General features: G+C 38.0%; 1 protein-coding gene across 3 annotated transcripts; it reads left to right on the top strand.

Moving 5' to 3' along the window:
* The first annotated feature begins 57 nt into the window (after positions 1-57).
* LOC122052924 (probable polygalacturonase) lies at positions 58-17801 on the top strand. 3 transcript variants are annotated; one of them, XM_042614669.1, is made up of 6 exons: positions 58-403; positions 502-870; positions 16309-16429; positions 16558-16732; positions 16841-16911; positions 16986-17801. In XM_042614669.1, exons 1-6 carry the CDS (start codon positions 152-154, stop codon positions 17687-17689), a joined length of 1692 nt encoding a protein of 563 aa, XP_042470603.1. In that variant the 5' UTR covers positions 58-151; the 3' UTR covers positions 17690-17801. The 3 variants fall into 3 exon arrangements, with proteins under 3 accessions (XP_042470603.1, XP_042470605.1, XP_042470604.1); XM_042614671.1 differs by having other exon boundaries at positions 68-426; positions 511-870; XM_042614670.1 differs by having other exon boundaries at positions 68-426.
* The last annotated feature ends 7239 nt before the right edge of the window (positions 17802-25040 follow it).

The raw sequence follows: 25040 nt of genomic DNA, 5'->3' as shown, positions 1-25040 counted from the left end.
CTGCTACTGGGCCTGGGCCGTTGAATTTGATCAAACTAGTCCATCACAGAGCCGCCTTGCCCGCTGAGATAGACAACGTGGTTGCGACGTGGGAGAAGCAGGTTCCTGGATCGTGATGGATTAGGGAAAGTCCTATTTGCCCAATGTTATTATGTTGATGGTTAGGACAATCAGTTCGTCAACATGCCCAAATTTGGTAATCGACCTGCCGAACAAGATCCAATGCTGCAGTTTAGAGAAATTTACGAAGATTGACTCACTAATTCCATCCACTCTAACAAGGTCAACGAAACTGGAAGTGCAGCAGAAACGTGAAGGGGAAACGGTCAATTCTCCTATATTGATGACGAACCTGTTGGAGACAACCTGCTCCGCTTCTGCTCTCTTGACGGTTTCGCGATGGGTCAGTCGATCCGAAGATTCCATGTAACAACCCTTTTGTTCATTCTTTTTCATCTTTTTTTTTTAAGATTTAGTTTTGTTCTTAATTGACGTGGGCAGGCATCGAAGATTGTCTTGTTCGCAGTGCTAGCAGCGTCGTTTATAGGCAACGCAGGATGCCGCCCCAACCACCGCCGGAAGGGCGGCGACGGCTGGAGGTTGGTGGAGGAAGTGATCGACTACACGAGTTCGGGGGCGGGCGGGTGCCGTGCCCATGTCGCAAGCCTGACGGACTTCGGTGGGGTCGGAGACGGCGTGACGTCTAACACGGCCGCGTTCGCGGCGGCTGTATCCAGCCTCAGCCAGGTTGCCTGCCAAGGCGGTGCGATGCTGGTGGTGCCGGCTGGGCGGTGGCTGACAGGGCCTTTTAATCTCACCAGTCACTTCACCCTCTTCCTCCACCGCGACGCCATCATCCTCGCCACCCAGGTTTGGTCAACCGCCCCTCCTCTCTTTACTTTTCTTCTTGTTTTTTTCATTAATCTGCGGTCATTCACGTGTTGTCTGTCCACTTGCGCTGCCCGTATAAATGCTTTGTGCTCTAGTGGTGTCCCTTTGCATCGAGAGTCGAGGCCGTTCGCTTTAGAGGCTGTTTTAATTAGCTTCGTTGGTATTTTAATTAAAAGTTAGATTCGCCATCAGTGGACCTATCTTAGATTTATTAGCTTTGGACTTATCTGAAATGAAATGTTAGACCAATGGACTGTTGGATTGAGATGTCATTTGTCAAAGGTAATTCCGATAAAGCTCTCCGTAATTTGTTTAATTTAAATTTCTCTCCATTTGTAAAATTTAACAAGACTTTTGGTATCTGTCCTTTTGCTTCAGGGTTGCATAATACCAATACGCTTAAAGAATAAGAGTCCCTGTAAATTTTGATAAATTTTTATGAGCATCTTTATTACTGCAAAAAATACTATTTCTTATCGAGAAGCTGTGTCAGCCACCGAACCCATAAAAACCCCTTCTATTGGATTTGCTAAACCCAATGATTTTCAAGGCATAACGCCTGGAATCGCTACCATTATTAAGCAAAACAATACTAAAATCCATTTACTTACCCAAATAGCTGAAACCTTAAGGGAAATCCAGCAGGAGATTCGAAAACAAAACACTCCTCACACTCCTCTCCCACAAGACTTAATTTCTAAACTCCAAAACCTATCTCTTGGTCCTTCTAAACCAAGGGAAAAGCCAGGAAAATTAAGGGTGTTCAAAGATCCATATAAAATTCTAAAACAGGAGCAGAAAAAATTAAAAGGCACATGATTGCCACCAGAATTGAACAACAAGTAGCTACTACACCTCTATTCGAAGATCAAATAAGAAGCTACAGAAGGAATCAGCGACGCCTCTATAACACTCAGCAAGCAGCAAGATGGATTGGGCGTCAACTTACTGGTGGAGGAACCACAAGATATACCCTTGAACAACAACTGGAACCAGAAGCCCAGTTACAACTTTCAATGTAAGAGCGAGCATCCATAGTACCTGCAGAGGTACTATATCATTCCAGAAGAGATGACGCACATCATCGGGTTTATGTGCACAGATCAGAAGAAGCAATACTAGTAACAGATAATCACCAGGTTGATAGAAACTTCATTCAAGAAGAAAGCTTTGCTCATTTACAAAGAGGCCGCATGCAATACATCCACCTGGGGGTGCTCCAGGTACGTATTCAAATCTTACACAGGCAATATGAAGGAACTATGGCGTTGGTAGTCTTTAGAGATAACCGATGGCAAGGAGACCAAGTTATCCTAGCAACAATGGAAGTAGATCTGACACGAGGAAGTCAAATGATCTATGTGATCCCAGAAGTTATGATGACTATTGGGAATTTCTACAGAAACATTCAGATTTCCATCCTTACAAGAGGATATGAAGCCTGGCAAAATAGCGAAGCTAATTTATTAATTACCAGAGGTATGGTAGGAAGATTTTCTAACACACCTAATGTTGGATTTGCCTATGAAGTGCAGGGAGTTGTGGACTATTTAACTTCTCATGGTGTAAATGCTCTCCCTGGACGAAGATTGTCAACAAAAAGTTTACAAGGGTTAAATTGGGTAATAAACCCAACTCAAATTTCAATACCTATGCAACCCGCGGAGGTAAATAGTCAAACCATGATGGACGGAAGAATTTCACTACGCTTCAACAACTATACTGCTGCTCCAACACCGGAACAACCAAAATATAATGACAAAGATAAAGAGATACTAGCAGTTTTGATAGAAACAAAACCAGGAGTCTATGTCTATTATGATGGGGAAGCTGACGATTATAAGGAGCAAAAATCAAAATATAAAATAGGAAGATGGGATACTCTCGGCCAACCTAGTGGAAAATTTGACTACTATGTCAATTATGATATCCCAGAAATTCCTTCTTTTCCGGAAATCCCTCCTACTGGATGGGATGATGAAGTTGGTGAAACAAATGACTCACAAAAGGAAGGATCTATAGCCGCAAGTGAAAGGTATTCATCAACAACCGAACCACATATTCTCATAAATAAAATTACTCCAAATGCAGTTACACCTTCAAGGCAATCGGAGGGAGCAGGACTAGACATCTCAGCAAGTCATGCAGCAGTCATAGAGCCTTATGGCCAAGATTTAATCCACACCGGCCTACGAATTGAAATCCCATACGGATATTATGGGAGATTGGCATCAAGATCAGGCCTGGCTTGGAAAACTGGAATTGAAGTTGGGGCTGGAGTCATTGACTCTGATTACAGAGGAGAAGTTCAGGTACTTCTATTCAATCGAACTAATCTCCCGATTTATATTTCTTGTTGGTGCGGTTAGCACTAACGATTTAACCCAGGTTTTGATGAATGACAAAATAGGTTAAGTTAGTTATGTTGTTGTCTGACACTTTGATCAAGTGTGCAGGAAAAGTCCAGACAGGTCGACGGGCTGACCGGATGTCTGGCACGAAGTCCAGCTAGGTCGACGGGCTGACCGGATAGCTGGCGAGAAGTCCAAGCGGGTCGACGGGCTGACCGGACGCTTGGCGAGAAGTCCAGCTAGGTAGACGGGCTGACCGGATAGCTGGCGAGAAGTCCAAGCGGGTCGACGGGCTGACCGGACGCTTGGCGAGAAGTCCAGACAGGTCGACGGGCTGACCGGACGTCTGGCAGGTAAGTGAGGTAAGTCACTGGAGGGGAGTGACTGCGAGGACGCGTTCCCGGGAAGGGAACATTAGGCGTCGATCCGGCTTAGATCCATTTCGGATATCTAAGTCGAGATCGTGATCTAATTCATACTCCTTATAGCTAATTCATACTCACTTTGCTTATGCTAACAATCTGTGTTACAGGGTAAATTTGCCTCCGGACTAACGTTTGTCTTGCAGGACGGATTCTGCGGGAAAACAGGTCCGGGCGCGGAAGGGATCCAGCGCCCGGGAGGGAAATTTCATCCTGATTGCGCGTCGCCACGTGGAGCTCGCTGGTTGGACTTGCCACGTCTCACCAGGGCGCCCGGAAGGAATCCAGGGCGCCCCGAGCTTTATATAAAAGAAGGGTCAGAGGGGAGCTTCAGTACAACAACGGAAAAAGAAAAGTCTTCCACTACTCTGCGCTTCTGCGACGCCAACAAAGCTCCGACACTACGCTCCTTTCTTTTCCTTTCTTGTCGGTACTTGTTTTCATTTTTCATTAGCATTCACTGTACAGTCCTTTTGTAATTATATTCGAATTGCTAGTGATTGCCCAACGAAAGTGGTCAAGGACCACGGGCCTTCGAGTAGGAGTCGTCACAGGCTCCGAACGAAGTAAAAAACAATTGTGTCTATTTTACTTTTCCGCTGCGCCTATACTCTTGTTTTTCGAATCGATATTCACCCCCCCCCCCCCTCTATCGAATCTAACGGTCCTACAAGTGGTATCAGAGCAGGTACCGCTCTGATTTGGTGCAACCACCAATCAGACAAAGAGGGGGTTTTTTTAAAGAAAAATTATATATCATTCGTTTTTAAAATAAAACCTTACGCCTTTCGTTTTTTCCCTCCAAAATTGGTTTTGAAAAATACATCGTCATCTTTTCACTATTATTTAGTATCGACAAAATATTACATTTTCAAAAATTTGAGATAATATTTTAATAATATTTTATTATTTAAAAAAAAAAATTTGTAGTGAAACATTATTTTTTTCCAGCACTGCTAATCCAAGACCAAGTCTTGGGATTTTGTCTTTGTTTCATGTTGTGCAAGAACAATGTCTTTTCAAGAAGGATGGAACCCCAATGAACCACCACCGTATGATGAAGATTTCAACTACTGGAGGCGAAGAATGGAATGCTTCTTAGGAAGCGTAGATATCGATTATATGCTAATATTGAAAAAACCTTCTCAGAACTCGGAGCTGAATAAAAACGTAAGTAAAATTATTTATAATATTTTACCTAACAATATTATATGCAGACTAGAAAAATACAAGAATGCATATGAGCTATGGACCCAGTTGATCAAACTTCATGAGACGCCAATGGAGCTAGAAGATCAAGTTAAAGTCGAATCCGGACTCGAGTCAGATCCAACGGAGAAGCCTGCTGAATTAGGGGTTGCGCTCAAGGTTAGTAATAATTACCAAAACACCCTTGCTAGTAGTGGTTTAAAATATGTGCATGTTAATTTGGATATGTCTGAAAGTATATGTGAAAATAGTATACATGACAATACTTGCGAAAATACCCCTAGGATATTTTCTGATAAAATAAATATAATTAATTTAGAAAATACAGAAAATCTAAAAATAATCAATAAATCTAAAAATTCGAATTTAAACCTAAACAAATTTGAAAATTCGAACAAAAAGGATGACAAGGTCAATATTAATCTAGACATAATTAATAAATTATTTAATAATCTAGACAATATCAATCTGGAAAATTCTATCCAAATCCAAGATAATTTAATTAACAAAAAATTAAATTTTAATGATAAGACTTATTTAATAAATTCCACTAATTATATCAACTTAAAAGGTAAAGAAAATATAAGGATAAAATCAAACACTTTGATAAAGTCAAAACAAAAGTTAACAAACTTAAAATTAAATGTTAAAGATAACATATTAAACAAAAATAATCTAGAAAATTTAAAATTAACAATTAATAAAAAGTTAAAAGATAAACCTTTAAAGAAATATAATTCAAACAATTTAATTAACTCAAAAATAAATAAAAACCTAAACTTTAAAAATAAGCTATTAAAGAAAGATAATTCAATTAACCCAATAAAATTGAAAGAAAATTTAAATGTTAAATATACTCTTTTAAAGAAAGATAATTTGACCCATTTAATTAATTCAAAATTAAAAACTTAAATTTAAATTACAAATTAAACATTAAAACTTAACTAAAACCAACTCTAATTATACAAAAATCTTAAATTAAAGACCAATGATTTAGGGGGAGGCTCCAGAATAGCTGGCACCTCCAAAACTAACTTACCCGACAGGGTAACCCAAACAAACTAACCCGGCAGGGTAATTAGGATTAGTTAAAAAGAGACCAAGTTTAATCATGGTACTGGTGAAGTTTTTGGATGATAGTACGTTAGGGAAGCTTGGGCATCGCATGTCTAGAAAGATATGGCTTCGATCTGGTGCATTTGGCCAAGTGGAACTGACCGAAGCTACCCTTAAATGGATCCTAACTAGTTAGACTAAGGTTTAATACTAAGCTCCGTGGATAGGACTATTCGGAAAACCTCGAAAGGTTGGCTACTTCTAATGACGTCCAAGTGACTCACCAAGCTTAGAAGTTTATCCGAAGAATGCCTATTTGTTGAGACCAAAGCTAAACCTGAATCTAACAAAAGTTAAACCAAACTCTGTAATTAAATCTAATTCATCTCACAAAATTATAGGATTCCCTGATAGATAATCAAGATCGGGTGAGATGAATAAGGATCAAATTAATTTTCAAATTAAATTAAAATTAATTAAAATTAAATTTCAAATTGAAATTCAATTTCAAATTTCAAATTGAATTTCAAATTAAAATTAAATTTCAAATTTCAAATTAAATTAAAATTAATTAAAATTAAATTTTGAATTTCAAATTAAAATTAAATTTTGAATTAAATAAAAATTAAATTTCGAATTAAAACTAAATTAATTTTAAAAAATATATATATATTAAATTAACTTTAAAAAATTATTTAAAACAAAAATTAACTTTAAAAAAAAAAATTAAATTTAACTTTAAAAATTTTATATTTAACTTAAAAATTTTATTCTAAACTTAAAAATTATTTTAAAATTATTTCCAAATTTTTTAAAAAATTATTTTAAAAACTCTTTTAAAAATCATTTTAAAAACTTTAAAAAAAAATTATTTTAAAACATTTTAAAAATTATTTTAAAAACTATTTTAAAAATCATTTTAAAAACTTTAAAAAATTATTTTAAAAATTCTTTCAAAAAAAAACTATTTTAAAAATCATTTTAAAAACTTTAAAAAATTCTTTTAAAATATTTTAAAATTTATTTTAAAAACTATTTTAAAAATCATTTTAAAACTTTAAAAAATTCTTTTAAAACATTTTATAAATTATTTTAAAAAACTATTTGAAAAATCATTTTAAAAACTTTTAAAAATTCTTTTAAAAAATTATTTTAAAACATTTCAAAAATTATTTTTTAAAAAAAAAACTCTTTTAAAAATCATTTTAAAAACTTTAATTTTTTTTTAAAATTATTTTAAATAACTCTTTTAAAAATCATTTTAAAAACTTTAAAAAATTCTTTTAAAACATTTTATAAATTATTTTAAATAACTCTTTTAAAAATCATTTTAAAAACTTTAAAAAATTCTTTTAAAAATTCTTTTAAAACATTTTAAAAATTATTTTAAAAACTATTTTAAAAATTATTTTAAAAACTATTTTAAAAATCATTTTAAAAAACTTTTAAAAATTCTTTTAAAAAAAAAACTATTTTAAAAATCATTTTAAAAACTTTTAAAAATTCTTTTAAAAAAAAACTATTTTAAAAATCATTTTAAAAACTTTAAAAAAATTCTTTTAAAAATTATTTTAAAACATTTTAAAAATTATTTTAAAAACTAGTTTAAAAATTATGTATCATTTTGAAAAATTCTTCTTATTTTTTCACTATAATAAAATTCTTTTAACTTAAAAAAAAATAGTAATAATGATAAATTATTTCTATAGACTATTTTCACTTTAAAAATTATTATTTTGACTTTAAACTCATTTTTAATCTTAAACATCATTTTAACCTTAAAATTATTTTTTAATTTAACCTAACTGAAAATTAAAACTTAAAAATTTAACTTAAACTTAAAACTTAAAGCTAAATTAATCATTGATATTAATTTTAATCTAAAATCAAAACTGAATTGAACGTATATTAATTGTCATTAAATTCCTGTTAGAAATTCCTTAAAAATAATAATTATTATAATTCTTTTAAATTCATTTAAAACTTAGACACCTAACTTAAAAACTTAAATTCCGTTAACTTCAACTTTAAACTTAATTATGTAATTAATAAGTAGAACTTAACTATTTAAGTTTAACTTTATTTGAGAACTAAGCTTGATTTGATTAGAACCTAGGTTTAACCTTAGTAAAAATATTAAAATTACTCTAAGTCATTTTTCTTAATCAACCTTTAAAATATTAATTATTTTTATTAAAACATAATTAAAGTTTGACTTAAATTGAACCTTACTTAACCTTGTTTAATAACGAGTTTAACTTCAAATTACCACCAACTTTAAACTAAGTCAATCCAACTTAAAAGGAAGTAAATGAAAAGTTAAATTATAACTAACACCTTCATCAATTAATACAAAATTTAGATTATAGCAAAATTTAATTAATAAATTATTAATATTGATCAATTATTTTAATTTATTTCAACTTAATCTAACATTAATTACGGTTAGTCAAATTTAAATGAACAATTTTATAAAGATAATTTTACAATCGTCTAAAACACCTAGGTACAAAAATATGTTACGGTTGTAAAATTTTATAAATTAAAGGAGTATCAAATTAAGGGGGAGGTTTATTTTTTAATTATCTCCTGAAGTGTTATTTTTTAATCTTCTCTTTAAAATCTCTCTAGAAAATTCTACCTCAATTTAAAAAAAAAATAAATATATATCTACTTTGAATATTTTTAGCAAATATTTTCAAATTGTATGTCAGGTTCAGGGGGAGGAATTAATTAAAAATTTCCCTTTATATAAAATATTTTAAATTTTGTTTGAAAAATGTTTTCTTAAAAAATTTCTTAAACCTACTTTTGAAAACTAACTCTTATAAAACTAAGTTGTTTTTAAGAATTGGGTTTTACTTTTTATTGAAAATTGATTTTGAAAATTAGATTTAACTTAGTTTTGAAAATTGTGGAAATTAGATTTTTCAAAACTTAAGTTTACAAACTAAGCTTCTCAAAATCATTTTCCTTAATTTTGAAAATCAAAGTTTAAAAATCAATTTTCAAAACCAACTTGCTTAAAATTGTGAAAAATTTTTAAATCAACTCAAAATTGTTTCTTTTAAATCACAAACTTTTTATCCTTTTTACTTAGTTTTTGAAAACTCAACTTTTCAAGTATTTTAAACCATGGTTTTGAAACTAGTACTTTTGAACTTTAAAATTTTGATTTTTGAAAATTAAATTTAATTATTTTACTTTATCAAAATTAGTTCTACCAGTTAAATCATTGTCAAAACTTAAATTAAAGTATTTAAGTTAGATTTTTCAAACTTAAATCATTGTCAAAACTTAAGTTTTAAATTAAATCGTTTACAAACTTAGTGTTGAAAAATAAATCAGTCTTTGGAAAAATAAAATTTTCAAACTTAGTTCTGGAATTTTGATTTTTGAAAACTTATGTTTGAAAATGAAACTATCTAAACTTAGCTAGCATTCTAAAAGCTAAAAGCTAATGCTTTAAACAAATTTCCAAAAGCTTAAACTCCCCCAGATTAACTTGACATTTTTTTGTCTGAAGTCTATAATTACTTAATCCATGCTTATTTTTGATGAATGCCAAAGGGGGAGGGTTAGGTGGTTAAGTTAGGTTAAGTTAGCTGAACCTAACTGAAAATTCAAACTAACTTAAACCACATAAATGCATGGTTCTTGCATATGTTTTCACTAACTTAACCAAGTTGTTATTCCATCAAAAAGGGGGAGATTGTTGGTGCGGTTAGCACTAACGATTTAACCCAGGTTTTGATGAATGACAAAATAGGTTAAGTTAGTTATGTTGTTGTCTGACACTTTGATCAAGTGTGCAGGAAAAGTCCAGACAGGTCGACGGGCTGACCGGATGTCTGGCACGAAGTCCAGCTAGGTCGACGGGCTGACCGGATAGCTGGCGAGAAGTCCAAGCGGGTCGACGGGCTGACCGGACGCTTGGCGAGAAGTCCAGCTAGGTCGACGGGCTGACCGGATAGCTGGCGAGAAGTCCAAGCGGGTCGACGGGCTGACCGGACGCTTGGCGAGAAGTCCAGACGGGTCGACGGGCTGACCGGACGTCTGGCAGGTAAGTGAGGTAAGTCACTGGAGGGGAGTGACTGCGAGGACGCGTTCCCGGGAAGGGAACATTAGGCGTCGATCCGGCTTAGATCCATTTCGGATATCTAAGTCGAGATCGTGACTAGATTCCGGTCTCGGAAAGACGGAATCTAAGTCATACTTTGCTTATCTATAAAACTGTGCTAACAATCTTGCAGGGTAAATTTGCCTCCGGACTAACGCTTGTCTTGCAGGACGGATTCTGCGGGAAAACAGGGTCCGAGCGCCAGGAAGGGTACGGTCCGGGCGCCGGGAGGGAAATTTCATCCCGATCTGCCGCCACGTGGAGCTCGGTTGGACTTGCCACGCTCACTGTGGCGCCTTAAGGAATCCAGGCGCCCGAGCTTTATATAAAAGAAGGGTCAGAGGGGAGCTTCAACACAACAACGGAAAACCAATTGTCTCCACTGCTCTGCGCTTCTGCGACGCCAACAAAGCTCCGACACTACGCTCCTTTCTTTTCCTTTCTTGTCGGTACTTGTTTTCATTTTTCATTAGCATTCACTGTACAGTCCTTTTGTAATTATATTCGAATTGCTAGTGATTGCCCAACGAAAGTGGTCAAGGACCACGGGCCTTCGAGTAGGAGTCGTCACAGGCTCCGAACGAAGTAAAAAACAATTGTGTCTATTTTACTTTTCCGCTGCGCCTATACTCTTGTTTTTCGAATCGATATTCCCCCCCCCCCCCCCCCCCTCTATCGAATCTAACGGTCCTATATTTCTAAGCAGCAGAAGGTAGCACAGTTAATACTTGAAAAAATAGCCATCCCGGAGGTTTATGAAGTTCCTCATCTTAGTCACACAGAAAAAGGAAACAAAGGGTTCGGATCAACTGAAGCCCAAAGTCAGCCACCTTTAATCCCAGAAAAGGACCAAGCTCTTACTTCACAAGATCCATGGTATTTTACTTCACAAGATATATTTGCCCTCTTAATGCCCAAAGAAACAACAACAGTCCTTATTCAAGATGATTCATTCCAAAATAATTTTGAGCAAGACCATGCAGTGGATACAAGCCCAGGGGCCGCTGTACCACGGTCCATGGACCCTACTCTTAATTATCAAGATCTTGATGATTCTTATTTGGACTATATACAATATTTATCCACTCTCAGTGAGCAGCAACCACCACAATGGGATAATTATCCTGATTCTGAAGATCACTGGACCAACCCATTTGCAAGCGAAGGTGGTGGGAGGCAAGAGGCATTTATTCAACTAAACCCTCAGGAATGCGACAAATTCATAGAACTAGTCGCTGCAAATGTAGAAATGGAGTATCCTTGTTTAAGAAGGCTAGTGGAAGAAGTATCACCAGCCACAGAGCAAATTTATTCTACTAGCACTGTGATATCCCCATATCGCCCTCCTACAGATACAGCTATGGGTCCCCCAGGATACCCCCCAGCTGATGACTTAACAAGAAATCCTCCGGCTTTTCAGCCTATTTATGAGCAACAACCACCAAAAGTTAAATTCAAGGGAGGAATGAATAATGAGTTATGGACGTTCCCCTCTGCACAGCAGCAAAGTGGTGCATTATTTGTAATTCTGGAACAACTAAATCTTTTTGATGATGCTTTCTCAAGATGGGAGTCTATAACAAAAAACTTTGTGGCATCACAATCATTTTCAGATGCAAAAGGAGAAGGTTGAATTTATCAAGAACCTCTTGGGTGAAATAGAAAAAATTACGTGGATCCAATGGCGAATGACATATGCAACAGAATATGATGCTTTGATAACAATTAGTGAAGGCCGAGAAGGAACTCAGAATGTGTTATCCCAGATGAGAAGAGTATTTTCAGTAGAAGACTCAACCCAAGGATCTACCGAAATACAAAATTCTACCTATAGGGATCTTGAAAAACTCTCCTATGACAATGTGAAGAATATAATTCAATACATCAATGATTACATGAGATTAGCTGCAAAAACAGGACGGTTATATGCAGGACCAGAATTATCAGAAAAATTCTGGCTTAAGATGCCTGGAGATCTTGGAAACAGGATTAAAGCAGCTTTTGAAGCAAAACACCCTGGCCTTACGGTAGGAGTGCTACCCAGAGTCATTTTTGCTCACAAGTTCATAGAACAAGAATGTAAGGATGCAGCATTTAAAAGATCATTAAAAGACCTTACGTTCTGTAGCCAGATTCCTATCCCAGGCTATTATTAGAAATCCGGAACAAGGAAGATGTGTGTGCGACAATCCAGAACCTATAAAGGTAAACCTCACAGCTCTCATGCAAGAATTGAAAAAAGAAAGCATTTATTAAGAAACAAAAAATGTAAATGCTACTTGTGCGGACAAGAAGGGCACTTCGCAAGAGATTGCCCTAATGAAAAAAGGAATGTAAAAAGAGTAGCAATATTTGAGCAGCTGGATCTTCCAGAAGATTGTGATATACTCTCAGTACAAGAAGGAGAAGCTCAGAGTGACGCTATTTTTAGCCTATCTAAAGGAGAAGATAGTATATATGAGGTACATCAATCCCTTCAAACTCTTCAAATAAACTCCATATATATGCTTGGCCTAGAGGATGGGGGTTATCGACAACAGATTCGGTTATCAGAAGAACAATCAAATTGCTTACATCAATGGAAGCACAACGAAAGGATATTTGCCCCTCAATCGCATATGTGCACATGTTGCAAACGAGCAACTCTACAAAGAGCAAGGATACATTGTCCTGAGTGTCTTCTTACAGTATGCAACCTTTGCGGGCCATACTACTTCAATAAAGAGGTACCAATTACTCCCGCTCCTGCTACACCATTTAACCCTAATAACCTTATATATGAGCAACGAAACTATATTATATGGTGTGAAGAAGAAATAAAAAGGTTGCAGGAAGAAGTCAAATACTACAAGTCCCAACTGGAAGCAATACATTTGGAACAGAAACTGCAGAAGGATTTCCATGACCTAGAAGAAGAAGAAGAAGAAGAAACAGCCAACATGTTAATAGAAGAAGTAGTAGCTTCTAATCCAAGCCCCAGGTTGGTAAAAAACATGTTATATAACCTAACGGTTGAAATGGACATTCCAGGGATTTCAAAATTCAAATTGAAAGCAATATTGGACACTAAAGCTACAACTTGCTGCGTGGATCAACGATCAGTCCCTAAGGAGTCTCTGGAACAAAATACATTTATAGTAAGCTTCAGTGGAGTTAATTCCCAACAAATGGCAAAAATGAAGATGAAAAGTGGCCGAATGATTATCGGTGATAATATTTTCAGAATCCCTTATACTTATAGCTTTCCAATGACTTTGGGTAATAATATACAATTTATCATCGGGTGTAATTTCATAAGAGCCATGCACGGAGGACTTAGAATTGAAGAAAATACGGTAACGTTTTACAAAAATCTTGCAACCATTAATACGTTACCCTCTGTGAATACAGCTATTGAAGAATTAGAGTTGGATGAGGAAGAATATATCCAAATAAAGGAAATGGTTCACATCTCAGTTGGGGTAAGAAACCAATCCTTTGAGCAAAAATTTAGTCATCTTCTACAAAAATTAAAGGATCAAGGGATAATTGGGGAGAACCCCTTGTAACACTGGCAGAAGAATCAGATTGTGTGTCAACAGGATATTAAAAATCCAGAATTTATTATAGAAGACCGTCCATTGAAGCACTTAACCCCTATACAAAAGGAAGCCTTCACAAAGCATGTTAAAACCCTACTGGATCTGGGGATAATTCGACCCAGTAAGAGCCGACACCGAACGATCGCCATAATCGTGAATTCTGGTACAACTATTGACCCTATTACAAAGGAAGAAAAGAAAGGAAAGGAAAGACTGGTATTCAATTACAAACGCCTTAATGACATCACGCATAAAGATCAATACAGTCTACCAGGTATCAATACCATCTTAAAGAAGGTCAGCAACAGTTGTATCTTCTCTAAATTTGACTTAAAAAGTGGTTTCCACCAAGTTGCCATGCATCCCGATTCAATTGAATGGACTGCATTTTGGGTCCCTGATGGTTTATACGAATGGCTGGTCATGCCTTTCGGACTCAAAAACGCACCAGCAGTTTTTCAAAGAAAGATGGACGCATGCTTTAGAGGTACAGAAGATTTCATTGCTGTTTATATAGATGACATCCTAGTATTTTCTCCAGATGAAAAGAGTCATGAACAACATCTTCAAAGGATGCTGAGTATTTGCCAGAAGAATGGATTAATCTTAAGCCCTACGAAGATGAAAATTGTAGTCCCTGAAATTGAGTTCTTAGGGGCTATTATTGGAAATTACAAAATTAAACTTCAACCCCATGTAATTACAAAGATTGCGGACTTCAATGATAATGAACTCAAGACAACCAAAGGGATGAGATCATGGCTAGGACTCCTAAATTATGCCAGAAATTACATACCCAACTTAGGTAAACTACTTGGGCCTTTATATGCTAAGACGTCCCCAAATGGAGAAAGAAAATTAAATCAGCAGGACTGGGATTTGATTCATCAACTTAAGACCAAGGTACGACAGTTACCAGACCTTGAAATACCTCCACCAGAATGTTATATGATTCTAGAAGTAGACGGATGCATGGATGGTTGGGGCGGAATTTGCAAATGGAAAAAGAAAAAATTTGACCCTGTCTCTTCAGAAAAGATTTGTGCTTATTCTAGTGGCAAGTTAAATCCACCGAAATCCATAATCGATGCTGAGTTATATGCTGTTATGAACACTATGGAGGCACTAAAAATCTATTTCCTGGATAAAGCTGAACTTCTGATTAGAACAGACTGCCAGGCAATTATAAGTTTTTTTGGGAAAACGGCAAATCATAAACCCTCTAGGGTTCGATGGATTTCCTTTACTGACTACATTACGGGAGTTGGACCAACGGTGCAATTCGAACATATAGACGGAAAAAATAATTCAGGTAGTTGATTCTCTATCTCGTCTAATTCATGTGTTAATATTTTCAGAATGGCCGGAGCAGCACCTAGACCAACTCACTTTACTGGTACCAGCTATAAAGGAAGTCCAGAACCAGCCACATCCGCAAGCTCAGGAGTTGCTGAACAAGATGGTTCAAACCCTCTTGATTTCGCTGAGCAATACCAAAGAAAGGTTAACACAAGACATGAGAAACCAATCCCACAAGAAGAATTCCACCAAATCACAGAAGATCTACACACTATTGAGCAAAGAGCTGCCATCCGAGCCGTTAATGCGATGCAGCAGCTCAGGATTATCCATTCCCTCAAAAAGCAAGAATGCAATAAGTGCCGAGAAAAGGATAATTGGTGGAACGACTGGTACCCTGCATTAGAACAATGCGACAAACAACTTTCACATGCTGCATATCTCCTTCAGGATTGTGTAACCAGAATGGGCAACTTTAAAGTGTAAGCATGGTGGACCCAAAGATTCACGCTGCTCTGTATAAAGTAGTGTTGTCCTGTCAAATAATGTTCTATTTTTCTAAAGTAGATGCTCCACTAATAGTGTTGTCCTGTCAAAGTAGTGTTGTCCTGTCAAATAATGTTCTACTTTTCTAAAGTAGATGCTCTACTAACTGTAAAATGAGTCTGTACTAAAAATTCCTTCTTATCAGCAAACGTGACAATGGAGCCCAAGGCGCACCCGACGTTTGTTATAAGACTTGGAATTGAACCTCTTGCAAGACAATTGAGCATCCACTCAAGTCTTACCTGAGGTAGCTTGTAAGCTTGTAAGGTGCATAAACTTATCAATTTCCACTTCCACTTCGCCACTCTTGACTATACAAATTAATTATGGAGTGGGATGAAGGAAGTTGGAAAGGATGGGTCGTGATATTAACTATTTCATTTTCAATCTGCCTTTTCCTAGAGTTAGGTAGATGTTTCTTTCTAACATTTCATTGCTATTTTAATTTCTAAAAGAAATGGATGGCCACATATTTTCTCTTCATATTACCACCTTCATCTTGAGATTGACAGAGTTCTGTACAGAGAATCTATCAATTCAATCATTAATTTTAAGTAATTTCCCTTCTGCAAAGCCTGGTTAGCTGTTATGATTTTTCAAATACAGTTTTGAACCTCCCAAGTTCCATGCACGTTTAATCTGCTAAATCAAATAAACACTTCACTCTTTTGTACTAAAGGGAAGGAATGGATGGAAATCAAGGGATCGATATTGATTGACTTTACGGGATTGGGATTCATGCGGAATGGGTGGAAATGAAGGGATAAGGTTTTCCTCTTTTAAAAAACTTTACTGGACATGGAATTTGAACTCAGAGCAGTATGATTTCTCAGGATATCTGCGCATGGCCGATCATCGATCCCTTGCCGTCCTATGGAAGAGGGAGAGACTTACCTGGTGGCAGATACAGCAATCTCATCACCGGATATAACTTAACTGATGTGGTAATCACAGGTAAGAGTTTTATCATAATATCTAATCGTATACGCAGTATTATTGCAATGCAATCTGTAATAGATCTCCATTTGGATGTATATCAAACTGCTCTGGTTTTGATGCTTTAATTGCTTGGTCAACACCAGGGGACAATGGGACTATCAATGGACAGGGTCAAACCTGGTGGGACAAGTTCCAAAGCAAAGAACTCAATTTTACTCGTGGATACCTCATCGAGATCATGTACTCCAGTCAAATCCTGATATCCAACGTCACGTTGATCGACTCTCCCTCATGGAATCTCCATCCAGTTTATAGCAGGTCAGAGATCATTCTTTATCCCTTATTTTTTCACTTTCTTTTTTTGTTGTTGTCCTTTTGTTTTAGTTCAGGATTAAACAAGCGCAAAACAAATTTGCTATTGTGCAGTGATGTTGTTGTGTCCGCCGTCACAATTCTTGCACCGGTCTACTCACCAAATACAGATGGAATAAATCCAGGTATTTTATAAAAACAATACTGTAACATTGTGTAGAATTTATTTTAAAGTCGATATTGGTCTCCCGCTTGGCAGACTCCTGTTCCAATGTCCGCATCGAAGACTGCTACATCGTCTCCGGCGACGATTGCATCGCCATCAAGAGCGGCTGGGACGAGTACGGCATCAAATTCAACATGCCAAGCCAACACATTCTGATCCGAAGGCTCACCTGCATCTCCCCGACCAGCGCCGTCATCGCCCTCGGCAGCGAGATGTCCGGCGGCATCCATGACGTGCGAGCTGAGGACATCACGGCCATCGACTCCGAATCCGGCGTCCGCATCAAGACGGCCGTCGGAAGAGGCGGCTACGTGAGGGACATATTCGTGAGGAGGATGAACCTGCACACCATGAAGTGGGTCTTCTGGATGACCGGCAGATACAGGCAGCACCCGGACGAAGGGTACGACCCTGGCGCCGTTCCCGTGGTGGAGGGTATCAGCTATAGCGACGTGGTGGCGGAGAACGTGACGATGGCGGCCAAGTTGCAGGGCATTCCGGGCGCACCCTTCACTGGGATATGCATCTCGAACGTGACGGTGGAGGTGATTAGGTCGAAAAATCCGATATGGGACTGCACCGACGTGGAGGGTGTGTCCGCTAGCGTGAGTCCACCACCTTGCGCTCAGCTTCAGTTGAAGCGAGGTGAGCCGGAGTCGTGCCCGTTTCCGGAGGATGCTTTAGCTGTTGATTCTGTTGCACTGGAGCAGTGCTCTTATCGGAGAATCAATCCGTGAGGTGGATTAATTGTCATATGAACATTGATTCCGTCTTGCAATCATAAGGGCACCTATAACGAGATGTTAAAGAGATATTATAATATTTATTTAGTATCCTTATTTTTTTTAACAGTAAAAATTTTAATATTATTTTTTAAAAAACAGTATTTTTTTTAAAAGTAATATTTATAATAATAATAATATTTTAAATATTTTAAAATATATTTATTTAATATGATATAATTTTAAGATTGATTAAATGGATGATGGAATCCATAAATAATGAGTGTTAATGTTAAAAAGAATGTGTTTGAAAGAGATATATTATTATAATGAGTATGTGACAGCGAAACCAGAAGGTAATGTGCAAGTGGGGTGAGTTTACATGGGTTGCAGGGATTTACGCCTCGCCAGTCTCGAGATTCAACCCCAAGATCTTATGTGGCAATCAACCTACCACTTGCCAACTCAGCTAAACTCATGCGGCTGGAAAAAGGGTCAATGAGTTTGTATAGATGTCAGTTAAAGTCCTTGATAGGGCAGATAACAGAATAGCTAGTTTAGTAGGGTTCTTCACTTTCTATCAGCCCTGTCGATCAAACAAGTTCCCTGTAGGCTTCACTCCCAGAATGGATCGATCTCACTCAGGACTCAACTCCCTTCACTCTCAATCGATCATGCTGATTGGACAAGTTCTTTATGGGCCCCATTCTCGGTGCGGATCAGTCTCACTTAGGGCTCAGCTCCACTCATTCTCAATCGGCCCTGTCTATCGAGCAGGTTCTCTATGGGTCTCACTCCCGACGTTGACCGATCTCGCTCGAGGCTCAGCTCCCCTCACTCCCGATCGGCCCTGCCGATTGGACAGGTTCTCTTTGGGCCCCACACCCAAAGCAAACCAAATTATGGGGGACTTAGCTCCCCTCACTCCCGATCGGCCTTGTCAATCAAAAAGGCTATCTAAGAGCTCATTCCTGGTTTGAACTAGATTCGGTTGGGACTCTATCCCCACTCTCCCAACCGGTTATGCCGATTGGACGAGCCCTAAAAGAGTCAATGTTGACTTGCCAGACCACCCATCAAACTCTGCTTCCTTTGAGAATATTACTACGACCCTGTTAGATCACATACATAAATGGGTTCCCTAAGAAACTCATCTTCTAACTAGCAGCACAAGAGGACTCTCGGCCTAAAAGTCTAGTTACTGTCATTAATACAACACGTGGGTTTGTTAGAGAATCATATCTATGTGTAGATACTTACGAGATACGTCTGCTTTATACCGATGTGATTGATGGGCATGGTATAAGCTTGATGATGAGACAGATTGATGAATTGCATGATAATGCTTCATTATTGCGGAGGTTGTGAGGGCATTATAAAAGAGAGTTCTTCTACACAGGTATACGCGCACACACACTTACGCATCTCCTTCTACTTGCTACTGCTTGCTTTGCTCCACCATCATTTTTTGGCTTGATCGTCCGTGTAGCTGTGCCAAGGACTCCCTTGGCCCACTTACTGATAATTTCCTTCTTTTCTTAGGAGTTCTTGTTGCCAATCAACCAACACGCCACATCACCGGCGATCCACCCTCATTACTTCCAGACATGATCAAATTTGGTGCCGTCTGTGGGAACCTCTCTGCTTGATCTAGATCGTGAAGATGGATGACACCAAAAAACTAATTGTAGCTTTGTCACAAGAAGATTTCAACTTGCTTGTAATGGCGAAAGCACAAGCACTTGTGCAAAAGTAGCAAGCAACAAATCTTGCCCCATTAAAAACATCCACTACATCTGTAACATCATCCGAAGGACCACCTGTCGCTGAGCGAGAATCCAAGTCCAAACAACCAATGGAGTTCCCCTAGGCATTTGTTCAAATGCTCGCCGAAGGCTACTTAGGAGCCAAGCGGTCCCAGGGATCTTCAACTAGAAATTCACCTCCTAAGGATATGAAACGAGGCAAATCCCCAACTGGTGCTAGCTCGCCCGAGTGGCTGGAAACGCTCTTCTCACAAGAAATCTTAGAAGATAAACTACCCAAACACTTTTGGCCTTTGTCGATCGAAGAATATGGAGGCTTTACCGATCCCGAGAATTATCTCAGCAAGTTTGAGAATGTCGTCCTGCTACATCAATGCACTAATGGCGTCAAGTGCCGAGTGTTCCTAACAACTCTCTCCGGTCGCTCGGCGCAAATGTGGTTCGACCAGCTCCTTGTCAGTTCGATCACTAGCTTTAAGGATTTCAAGAAGGCTTTCCTCCAACACTTTGCTAGTAGTTGAAAGTATCCCAACACCAACTTAAGTTTATTTGCCCTCAAGCATAGAGCAAAAGAGTTCTTAAAGGCTTATATAAAGAGATTTGACCGAGTGGCTATGGATGCCCCCTCTGCCACATCTAACATTCTGGTGAGTACTTTCTCACTAGGGCTTTTGGATGAGGATTTCTTTCACTCTTTGGCGAGAAAACCCTCGAAAGACTTCAACAGTTTGCTAGGCTGGGCGGTCAAATACATTAACGTGGAGAAAACTCAAGCAGCCCGTAAGAAGGAAATATCTATCTTAGTCCCTCCTTTCCAATCCGAGTGGAAGGCTCCTTTAGCTCCTTTGCCACACAACGAGCATCGATAAGCTCTTACGTCCCTGGTTCAATCAGCTCTGGCTCAACGAGGAAGAGTTGTGCAATGTGTGGAGGTAGCTCGAACATCATTTGTCGAGCTACGCCGGTGGATCCCTACTTTCTATACTTACCATCGAATAAGGATGCACAACACCTAAGAGTGCCAACAGTACGCTTGGGATAGTCGTCGAGCGGCCAAGCAAGGACATCCACCCTCCCCAAATTGCCCCACAATTGCTTAGGCCGCCAGCGCTAGGCTCCAGTGTAGCCAGTCTACCGACCAATAGGTCAGCTAGCGTACTGCCACCTTCCGGTAATCTTTCTGCCCGTATGAGGGAAGAGCAATATGTTGACCAAACAGGAGGAAAATCAAAGTAACGCAGTAGTAAGAAGAGTGTTGGTGCAGAAAGTATCAGATGATTGAACTTGAGTTTTGATAATGACAAAGAGTTCTAAGTTAAGGGTTATTATTGTTCTAACAAATTGAACTAAGTATGCAGAAAAGTTCTAAGTGAATTTATGCAAAGGAAAGTCCTAGTTGAGGCTAGGCAGGTAGAAAGTCTTAGTTGCAGTTAGACAACGAAGTCTTGGTCCAGGGGACTGGGCAAAGTCTTGACGGGTCGAGGACATTGGGTGAAATTCTAGAGTCGAGGATGCTAGGTGAAAATTCTAGAGGTCATGGACACTAGGTGGAAGACTAGACGGGTCAAAATCAGACGTCTAGCGAGTAGTCCTGGTGTCTCGGACATTGACCAAAAGTCCAGACGGTCTAGAGGACCGGTCTGACAAAAGTTAATTTCTCCTGAGAATAACAGGTGAGGGCATGTTCCCCATTGAGGGAACAGTAGGTGTCAGTTCGACATAGGGTTTCTGAAAAATCTGAAAGTTAGAACCAGACAGTCCAAAGACTGTCAAAATAATATATTTTGATTGTTATTCTAACTTTGTGTTGTAGGAAAACTAACAATTTATAGGTTAGGATTTTACCTTGTTCGGTAGCTCGAACATCTGGATCAGTCGATCAAACCCCATAGATCAGATAAGCTCTCAATGAAGTTTCGACCAAGGGATCGATCAACCGAACCTCGAGTTCAGTTGATCAAACAATAGATAAACATCACTTGATTAGACCGGGTTGATCAGACCAGATAAGCCGGGGAGCATCGAAGGTTCGGTCGATAGAATGACTTGATTGGTTAACCGAGCGAAGACTTTTATTTGAAGAGGCAACATCTAGACAGAAGCTGGGTGGATTGAGAAGGATCAGTCGATTGATCAGGGAGGATCGGTCGACCGATCAATGTCGAGTTTGTTGGACCCTTGGTGGCTGGCAAGAGGGGAGGGGTGAATTGCCTTGCAAAAACAAACTCAACCCTTTCTTAACTTATAACTTAATAAAGAACACTTGTAATAAAAAACTAAGAGACTAATTATAGAGACAGAAATATAAGGAGACTTACTTGGTTTGCAATCAGAAGATTGTTAATCTAAGGAAAATGAAGCACACTTTATGACGATCTCCTTCGGGCGGAGTAACCTCTTACAACGTTAACAACTCACAAATAGAAGTAGAACAGAAAGAAATGAATTACAAGTTGTTGTCTGAACTACTGAAATCAGAACTCTATTTATAGCATTGTTCTGGGCGCTTGGAAGGATTCCGAGCGCCTGGAGTGGGATAGAATTTTATCCCTGACGCGTCGGTCAACGTACACGTCGATTCTGATAAGAGTTGAGTTCTGGGCACTCAGAATGGCTCCGGGCGCCCGAATCCACAAAAGTCAACATAGTTGACTTTTTCAGTCCAGGTCGTCTGCTCCGGTTCTGCTCACCTCGGTCTGGGTCTTCCACTCCGGTTCCGTTCGCTTGGGTGATCTGGGGCATTCGGAATAGTGTTTACCCGAACCCAATTTCTGGCCTTCTCCTCAAGCAGCCTTCCTCCCCGACTTCTCGTCCATCGAACATGACGTACGTTCTTCTTATCCACCTGTGTACTCTTCCACGGCACCTTGTCCCTCGGACGCACCGAGCCTATCGACTCTCTCTCCCGTGCTATTCTTCTCGCTAGCCGCGTCTTCCGCTCGACTTCCTGTGCTCCTAAACTCCTGCACACTTAGACACAGGGATTAAACCAAACAGGACCTAACTTAACTTCTTTGATCACATCTAAATAACCTTGGGGTTCCAACAATCTCCCCATTTTTGATGTGAGCAACCCAAATTAAGTTAGGGTAAACAAATATAAAGTAAAAAATAAATAATTTTGTAAATAAGTGCAAAAAGGATTTTATAATTTGAAATTTGGATAATACCTCTCCCTAGACTTAATAGTCCCTTCTCTTCCTTTAATCACATTAAAAAATAGGGTATCACAACAGGTCTAAGGGTAATTCTGATGTTTGTGTAGAAAAATTTCAAGCAGAATTTTTTTTCTAAGTTTAAAGATAGAATTTTTGTGCACTGTATAAAATAACTTAAAAAATTAAGTTAAATAGAAAACAATAAGTTTTAACAAAAACAATTTAAAATTTGAAAAAAGTTTTTAAGTGAAGTTAAAAATTTTCAAGCAGAAAAATTTTTCTAAGTTTAAAGATAGATTTTTTGTGCATCGTATAAAATAACCTAAAAGAAAAAAATCAGTTTTAACAAAAATAATTTAAATGAAATTTGCAACTAAAGACAAATTTCTAAGTGACATTCGAAAAAAAATTCAAATTTTTTTTAACACATATTAAACCTTTGACAAATATTGAAAGCATTGAATTTAATTAACTATTTCATGCTTATCACTTTGTCAATTAAATATTTAATTCAGAAATTAGTTTCTAGGCTGTGGCGAGACACTAGGCCTTCTTGGTTATTGGATCATCAACCACTTCTAGACAAAGCCTTTTAATAAATTCAAATATTTAATCTTCTATATGAAAGCTCTAAGTCTAATTTCACTTTTTAATTTAAATAACTTTTTGGAACCCAATATAGGTTCTTTCTTACAGGGTTAATCAGATATTTTATAGGGATATAAGATTTTATAACTTTTTTGATATGATCTTTGTGAAATCTATAGTACCAGTTTAATCCTCTATAGTTTCTAAAAACAGAAATATTTGAACATGCAGAATTTTTTAAGTTTTATATTTTTTCTTTTAATTTAACATTTTCAAGTTTTACTTTTTCAAAATCTTCTATCAGGCATGATTTTGCTAAAATTCTTTTTTATTTCTAAGTTTTCAATTTTTAGTTTATCATTTTTATTTTTTAACTTGTACATAGATTTTGCTATAGACTTAATACCAAAATAGAGTTGATCAGGAGGCAAGAGGCATACCTCACTTACCATATCAGACTTGTACATAGAAATTTTTAATTTCTAAGTTTTCCCCCTGCTTCGCTGCATTCATCTGAAGTCGCTCCCCCTTCATCGATGCTGGCTTCTGAGGTGATTTGCTCTTCATGGCTTGCTATCAGTGCTAGCCCGACATATTCTTTTATTTCTGATTCTGATGATGAGCTGTCGTCCCAAGTAGCAGTTAGAGTCTTGTGCTTGTTTTTCTTGGGCATCTTGCCTTTTTCCTTTTTGAGTTCTGGGCAGTCCTCTTTTAAGTGTCCTTCCTTTTGACACTAGTAGCATCGAACCCTTATTATATTTCTTGAATTTTTCCTGTTCTGCATTTCTTTAAATTTATTAGATCTAAAGAATTTTCTAAAATTCCTTACCATGTAAGCTTCTTGATCTTCTTCTGAGTCTGACTCAGGTGCATCCTTCTTGGTTGCATTTAGTACCACAATCTGGCTTGATTCTTTTATTGTACCTGCACATTTGGTTTCATGTAATTCTAAAGTAGAAAAGAGTTTCTCTAGGGTACTTACCTCCAGGTCCTTTGAGATGTAGTAGACGTCGATTATCGAGGTCCATTTTGGAGTCCTGGGAAAGACATTGAGTGCGTAGCGAATCGAGTTCCGGTTGGTTACCGTTTCATAGAGGTTTTCGATTCTGGTGATTAGTTCTTTGACCTTCGTGTGTAGATCGACTACCTTCTCACTTTTTTCCAGACGGATATTCGTCAGTTTGTTCCACGTATGTCTCGTCTTGTAAGTTTGGTTTCGGATGTGCCTTCATGGAGTTCCAGGAATTTTTCCCAGAGTTCTTTAGCCGATGAGTATCTCCCGATATGGTTGACTTCTTGAGGTGGTAGCACGCTCAGCAATGTTGGTGCAATATTCTCCAGGTCAAGGTTGACCGTGTTGACTGAGCTTGAATTGAGTCAAGCTCGAGTTTTGATGTTGAGGTTTCAATGTTTGACAATACATGTAGTCGATACATGAAGATTGCAGGTGCAATTGTTCATGTGTGAAGGAGAGTCAAGTAGGTCAAGATTGACTGGATACTTGACTAGAAATCCTAGTAAGTGAAGCTAGGTGAAAGTCCTGGTGAGTGAAGCAGGCAGATGGAAAGACCTAGTAGGTGAAGCTAGGTAGAAGGAAATCCTGGTGAGTGAAGCCAAGTGAAAGACCTAGTGAGTGAAGCTAGGCAGAAGGAAATCCTGGTGAGTGAAGCCAGGTGAAAGACATAGTGAGAAAAGCTAGGCAGAAGGAAGTCCTGGTAAGTGAAGCCAGGCACGAGAAAATCCAGATGGATCAAGGCTGATCGGACATCTGGTGTTGGAAAGACCAAGTAGGTCAAAGGGATTGACCGGATACTTGGCACGAGGAGGAAAGTCCAAGTAGGTCAAAGAGATTGA

Source organism: Zingiber officinale, chromosome 3A (assembly GCF_018446385.1).
Source record: "Zingiber officinale cultivar Zhangliang chromosome 3A, Zo_v1.1, whole genome shotgun sequence".
NCBI classification, from domain to species: domain Eukaryota; kingdom Viridiplantae; phylum Streptophyta; class Magnoliopsida; order Zingiberales; family Zingiberaceae; genus Zingiber; species Zingiber officinale.
Note: the sequence above shows the minus strand (reverse complement) of the source record. Positions and strands in the feature narration are given on the sequence as shown.